General features: G+C 44.4%; 1 protein-coding gene across 2 annotated transcripts; it reads right to left on the reverse strand.

Moving 5' to 3' along the window:
- Positions 1-1150: 1150 nt before the first annotated feature.
- LOC310939758 (vacuole membrane protein 1-like) lies at positions 1151-5828 on the reverse strand. 2 transcript variants are annotated; one of them, XM_083904596.1, is made up of 4 exons: positions 5784-5828; positions 5152-5254; positions 2307-3903; positions 1151-1785 (listed from the first exon to the last, which is right to left on the reverse strand). In XM_083904596.1, the coding sequence occupies exons 1-3, from the start codon at positions 5825-5827 to the stop codon at positions 3775-3777; spliced, it is 276 nt and encodes a 91-aa protein (XP_083760722.1). In that variant the 5' UTR covers position 5828; the 3' UTR covers positions 1151-1785; positions 2307-3774. The 2 variants fall into 2 exon arrangements, with proteins under 2 accessions (XP_083760722.1, XP_083760723.1); XM_083904597.1 differs by lacking the exon at positions 1151-1785 and having other exon boundaries at positions 2525-2557; positions 2820-3903.
- Between the last annotated feature and the right edge of the window lie 1646 nt (positions 5829-7474).

Genomic DNA, 7474 nt, shown 5'->3' on the forward strand with positions numbered 1-7474 from the left:
GGACCTTAATGTGATTTTGAATGAAAAAAAAGAAAGAAGAGAAAGAAAGAAAATCCACTTGGTCAGCATAATTTAATGAGACAGAGTGTGAAAGGAACTAAGTGGATAACCAAATGCAGAGTGGGCCTGTGGGTGGGCGTTGGATGAAGTCAGTGATATTTCAGCATCCCTCAGTGGTTAGTCTGCTGACAAGGAGGGGGGGTGGGAAAACCTGAGGAGTGAGAGACAGCGAGGGAGGTAGTGTGTGTGTGTGTGAGGGAGGGGCTGCGTCACTATATTCAAGTGTAGTATATACAGCATGTACAGCATATGAGAGAGAGGGGAAGAGAGCAAAAGATAAAAGCTGTGTCATTATCTGAACATCAGTGCCCCTGCCTGTTTGGACAGGCAGGATTTGCATGTTGGGTTTTCAGCCGGAGCCCCAGGGCAGGGTGGGGTGGGTATAGCGTGGTGGGGCGGGTGGAAAATAGTCATCTTCATGGTGTTCTGGGTGTGGCCACTCTGGGAACAGGACTTCTCTTGACAGGGGTCTCTCAAGCTCAGGTCACCCTCAGGTCTGATGACATGGGGGGAACATAAGATCACGCCGTTTCCACACACACCAGTGTCAAGTTTTTTCTTCTTTTTTACATTCTTCACGCCGCAAACAGAACCAAGGTCAGAAATGCCAACATTGGACAAATACAGACTATTGTAACGTGTGTTAATTGATAAATTTATATTATTTACTGCATTGTATTGTATGCAGATTTCTTAGTTTATTTCATTTAATATTAAATGCAGTTATATTGAGTTAACATTCTATTAAGTTTTTCATATGGCTTATTTTTTTTTGCATTAAAAATGTTTCACATTATTATGATTTAGTGATTTTTTTTATTGTATAAGAGAGGTCACAAGTTACAGCACAGGCATAATGTGGAAGGTGAAATGGATATTTGTGTGTGTGTGCGAGAGAGCGCAAATCTGAAATGTGATAACTGTTTGGATGTGAAACACTAGACGGAGAAATCAGGGCTGTGATGGACTCAGTATCCTACTTGTCCCTCTTTCTCGGCTGACATGTGAGATTCTTTGGAGGCCTGTGGGTCAACACTGGCCCAGTGTGGTCGAGACTTATCACAGAATGAACAGAACACCGATCTTCTTTCTGACCAACTTTATTTATAGTCCAAGAAGAAGAAAAAGAAAAAAAACAAAAAAAAAACTGCATACACATTTAAAATAACCCAGTTACAGACATCTATCAGACAAGAAATACAGGCACTTACATACAGGAGTATAAACAGAATTTCTACACACACACATTCAGACGGGCATGCCAAAAGGGGGCTCCCTTATGGAACAGGACATCCTGAAACTGCCAAGAAAAACACTTGCAAAGCCAGCAAGCCATTCCAGTGTTATCCAGTGATTTTACTTTTATGATCAGGAAAAGATTTTTGCACTAGTCAAGAAAAAACAACAGAGGAATCTAAAATAAAACTTGAGGCAGCTTTGGAGCAAAAGTATCCACTGGTCAAGTAGTGATTTTAAGCTTTGCATAATTACCAATTTGTGGCTCTTAGAAAAAAAAAAAAAACACGCCCCCTCAAAAGAATTGTTCCAATAAAATGCAGCCTTATACAAAAAAAATGTGCATATTGAGCAACAGAAGAAAGTTCTCGGTAAAAGAGGGAAGTGTAAAAGGGAAGAAGGGAACTGTGTGAGCACTGTGTGTACCATACCTAGGACTGGGTGTCACAATGTGATGTGTTGCAATAAGGTGTGTACAGTCTGGATTCTCTGGAAATACAAGAGAACAGAGCCAACTCACACATACGCACGTTCACACGCACACAAATACAGAAGCACACAATTGACATCACTAAATTAAAAAAAAAAAAAAAAAAAAAAAAAAAAACTATATAAAAAAATAACAGTTCCCCAAATTAGACCACATAAAACTCTCGGGGGCGTCAGCGTGGTGGATATAAACATTAGAGTCGAGTCTCTGACGTTTCACAAGCAGTTGGGATAAAGGGAAGTGACATCGCCGACGCACATCTCTAAATGGGAACTGATGCTAACTGAGACAATGACAGTAACAGAGGGAGGACAAAACAGGATGCTGGTCAGATGAAAGAGCCCGAAATGTCAGACAGCCTACAGACTGTTGTCGCCTTGCAATCTTAACAGCCAACACCAGTCTGATAAGCTATCTGACAGGCCGAGAGTGACGGAGACGTACACATGTACAAAAACAACAATGAAAGAAAAAAAAACAAACACAAAATTTAAAACAAAAGAATCCTAATCCTACTTACCACTGACGGGAGAAAAGAGGCGATGTGAGTGCTCTGACTAGAGCTGGTGCAGAGCGCAGCCTTCAGCCTGCTCAACAGTGCCTCTCTGTTTTGAATCTACTCGAGTGATTCGTCTCCTGGCTCCATGACTGGGGCAGTGCAACGAGTTCATTTGAAGGTTCAGCTGAGGTAACGGCACAGACGCTTTTCACTGTGCGCTTGAGGCTTTTTTTTCTTCTCCCCCCTCCTGCTTGTGCCTGCTCTAGCGCCCACTGCGCTCAGTCCAGCGTAGCACAACAGCGGTACACACACAGGGAGAAGAAAAATAGCACAATTCACGGCAATTACAGAAAGAAAGAAGCGGATGCATACATCGAGAGCCAGCTGACGTTATCCGGTAATGTTTTTAAAAGAGGCAAATATGAAGACTGATCACATAAAATGCAGAGATTTGATTGAGAAGCTGCTCGTGTGATATCAAACATGAGCATTCAAAGCTCAGTGGACAAGTGCAGACAAAGAAAAAACACTTACCACGACAGAGATCGTCTCTGAGCTAAAGCGAACAGCTTCAATCTGCCAGACTACAGCTCCCCAGCAGACTCCACGTCTATTAGTGGAGCACAATCTGCTCTAATCCAGAAAAGATAAAAGAGAGCAACAAATGTGGCAACCATGAAAACACAACCTAGGATCTGTCCGTCTTGCTCCGTGTCTCACACACACACGCTTGTAGATCTGATTCAATATACGGCTGCATCTGGTAAAGTAGCTCCAGGCTGACTCATGTGCTCTCTTCCTGGAAGCAGAACAATAAGGGCAGACAAAGGGACCAGCAGGGTGATTCATGGCCGATTTCTCATTTCTCATCCAAAACTACGGAAAATTTGTTTCGCTGCCTCTCGCAGAAAACGTGGTCATCTGACATGGAAACATTCATTCACTCAACTCCAAATAAATCTGGGGACTCAATCATTTACCTGTCTTGTCAGTCCACAACTGATGCTGCACAACAAATCTGTACAGGAATAAATATCCTACGTCTTACATCATAAAATAAAATATAAATGCTGCTGAACAAGTAAAGCACTGGTCCTGCATTCTGATGACTGTATGCAGTCAGGTTCAAAGAGTGCAGCCTCACTGAAGACAATTATTACCAGCAGCTTCTTCTCAAATGACCAGGAGTTGCTCGAAGCTCCAACTACTATAGGAGAGGCGTTAACATGACAACAGCTTACACACAATCACGTAACCCAACGAGCACCTACCTTACAGAGCACGGCTGCAGAAATCACTACCAAATGCTAAAAAAAATTTAAACGCAAGTCCAAGTTCAACATGAACATGTTGCTACAATAACAAAAGAGGAACCAGATGGGGCTGATATTAAGCTTCAGATAATGGTGGGGTATCAGCCAGGAGGCAGAGCAGCGACGAGGAAAGAGCAAAGGAGTGGTGGGAGCTTCTGAAGTTGATGGCACTGCTGTCACTCTGCTGCCTCGTTCCTGGTGCTTTGGCCAAAGCTCTGGGCCATGAAGTTGACAATGGAGCAGACAAAGACGCATACCAGGATGACCACAACCTTCTCCAAGAGCCACGACATCCAGTCCTCCTCCTGCCAGGAACCACATAGAGAACAGAAAAAAAAGGGAGAAGAGCTTGGTCAGTAAAGTGAGGGCCACCCCCCTCCTCGTTCTTCTCCTCCTCCTCCTCCCCCTCCTTAACCCGACACCCTGCTCTCCCCTCTGCTCCTGATGCTGTAGGCTAGGTGGGGATCCAGCTCCATGTGCTGGACAGATAGAGATCAGGGGTAATAAAACACGCAGCAGCCCCCACCGTCCTCCCCCCTAACGCCCCCACTGACCCCAGCCTGCAGCCTGCCTCCACCAAGTTAAATTGGCTTGCTTCTCTCCTGTAACTGCAGGAGGCTCAAGTTACAAGAAAAAAAGGAACATTGTTCTAGAAATGCCTTAATCTGTCCTTGTGCAACTCACAGTCTATCCTTTTTTTTTTTCTCCTTCACTCTACTCGTCAGCGCGTAAAAAAGAGAAAACCATTTCAATGAATCACTTGGAGTAAGACGGCGAGAAAGAGAGAGAGAATCCTTTGAAAGAGAAACAGGCTACAGCTACAACTGGCTCTTTTTGTTCTACACTGGGGGGTTTTGATGGATTGTCACTGACGGGGGTGGGGGGGGTGGGAGGGGGTTAGCTGGCCCCCGCCTCGATCTACAGTCATTGCTGGGTTCAGGCGGAGCAATGAGTGCAAGTGTGTGTGTGAGACACATAGGGGAGTGACCACATTCACACACACTCCCAATTGGTAAGATGGAGCATGAGTCAGCACGCCCCGCGCTACAGTAGTACAGTTCAATACAGCGAGTGGAGCCAGACCCCACACTGGCCCCTCTCCTCCGCCTCCCCCCCACCACCTTTCTCTCTCTCCACCCTCCCCTCCTGCCCGCCCAGTGCAGCGCTAACCCACACTGTCACTCTGGCCTGAAACAAGTCTCTGTAATCTACAATATTATTACAACAGATCACAGCAAAATATACAAAGTCAATGCCTCTCCTTTTAACTTTAAACCAAAATTGAAATGCAAATTATTATCATTATAATTATTGTTATTAATGTCAAAACATAGGGCACAGGTGAGAAAAAGAGAGTTAACTGTGTTTCATGACAGAAAATGGGTCACAGCTATAAAGGAAGGCTGAGATAAAGAGAAGACAAGAACACAATAAAAGTGGAGGGAGAAGGAGTGAAAGAGGCAAAAGTAAGGGGGCCACATTCTTTTCTTGGCGCGCAGACACATGTGAATGAATAGAGACTGTGAGCTGGGGGCTGAGGCCCCTGTACTTACAGTTGGGATCCCCTCTACAGCGTGATGGTGCAGCTTGGCCTTCTGGGCCTCCAAGTGCTCCCTGAAGGGCTTCTGCAGTGCCGCACCCAGCAGTGGAACAGATCTGCCTCCACCAACACACACACACACACACAGAGGGTGGGAGGAAAAGGAGGGAAAGAGGGAGGGAAGGAAGAAGAGAGAAAGAGGGAGGAGGAGGGGGGAGGCATGGAGGAAGAACAGGAGAGGGAGGGGGGAAGGGGGGTGAGGGGGCACAAATCACGTCACATCATTGTTACTCACCAGCCCAAGGGCAGCAACAAAGGGAGGCATGCTGTCCTATCTCCTGTACTGTGTCGGTCTCTCCTGCTTCCTCTCCGAGAGAAGAGAGAAAGAAGGGAGAGAGCAACGAGTGCAAGCCCTTCAACTGGACATCCCCACAACAAACACACACACACACACTCGTATAAACACACACAAAAACACAGAAAACACAGGGGGAAAATTCAAAGTAGAGACTGTGTCACAGTCAAAGGAAATAGAGCTGCTCAAAAAAACAAACAAAAAAAAGTAAAAAGAAAATAAAAGACAAAAAAGGAGGAAAAAAGTTGGCTGGTCCTCATACAGCAGCCGCGGCATCAGTAGTCACCCACATTCTCCCGCTCTGCTCTTCTCTCTCCTCTCCTCTCACACACATACTCGGCTTCCTCTCCCTCCCGCACGCACGCACACATCGGTGAACCCGTTCAACTCCCCTGCAGTGCCTCCTCTGCCGCTGCAGCGCGGAGAAATGAATGACTTCTCAGAACTCTCACATTTATCACAGGCGGTTCCTGTAAGAACTGGTTTCAGCCAATTAATGAGGAAGTGAGTCGTACCCGAGCTGTGTCATCACTGGCTGAGACCTGGGGGGGATGGCCCACAGGGGGAGGGAGCTCCTATAAGACGGCCCATATTAGGAAACCCTTTACAAGATTGAGCCACCAACTACAAGAACACTACTGAACCCCCCCCCCTGTTACACACACACAAACACACACACACACACAGTCTCAAAAAAAAACAAAAAAACAAAAACGTGAGAGACTGCAGAGAATGCCCGAGATGAGCGAATCAGCGGCCCATCCCTGGTCTGGAGTTAGTGATTAATCACTAAACAAATACATACTAAAGACCTTCACTTATTCTCTTTGGTTGCTATACACTGATAATTACATCCCCAGAGCTATTTTTGCAAAGCCATCTTTTCTGCCCCGTATTTTGTACGTGTTTCGGGTTCATCATCAAAGCTCAGAGACGCATGAAATATCTGATGGCAGGTCTGCGTGGGCAGCCGTGTCACATACGCTTGAGTTTAGAGCTGGTTACTTTCTCTGAAGGAGGCAAAGTAATTTCCGTCTTTACCCACCTACACACACACACACACACACACACACACACACACACACACACACACACACACACACACACACACACACACACACACACACATGCTGTGTAAAAAACAAAGAACAGATCATGTTCAATGATTGAGTTGACAACAAAGAAACCTTTTAGTAATGATTAACTTTATACCAGGTAATGATACCTTTCATGTGACGGGACATAAAACACACAGGAAGTCTAACCATTGGGTCATTCTTTAAATTAGACAAAAGAAAAATGGTTACAGTATCAAAAATCGAGTTACTTTTTTTGGAGGGAAAAAAAAAAAGCTTCTCCTATTCCCATCCCCCCCTCTTCTCAAAATTCCAAGCATCTCTACACTTACAGAAAATTAACAAACTAATTTAAAAACCACATAAGCAGGGTGAAAAGCCAACGGTGGGTTTAGACATGAAAAGGACATTTGAGTAAAAAAAAAAAAATGTGAGAAACGCACTGCTTCAGCAGATGAAAGCAAACAGGCAAAGAACAAAGAGTGAGAGAAACTGTTTTTCAGAAATGGCGGGCAAATCATCTCCTACACGATGAGCAATACTGAGTCATGAGCCTGAGCAAATCCACCAACAAAGACGCTCAGAGTTAGCAGTCAAACACGTTTTTAATGCCTCATAGTCAGGACGCTCTTTCCATAAAAATACTCTTTTTGGGAATATTCCTTTTTCACTTTCTACACCACATGTGACACTGTTGGATTTGAGAATTTCTACTTTTAAGTGCTTGTAATTTACCCGTGAGTACCTGTGCCAAAGATCTTTTTAATGTGTATATATAAGTGTTAAAAAGTTCAGAAGATTATCTTTGTTAGAATGAGATGAAATTACTTTTTCTGTTTGCTGGAATTAATTGAACGTATGAGAAATGTATGTAACTTATGCACAATTTAAATATGTGTAATAAA

The sequence above is a fragment of the Microchirus variegatus genome (assembly GCF_963457635.1).
Source record: "Microchirus variegatus genome assembly, chromosome: 2".
NCBI classification, from domain to species: Eukaryota; Metazoa; Chordata; class Actinopteri; order Pleuronectiformes; family Soleidae; genus Microchirus; species Microchirus variegatus.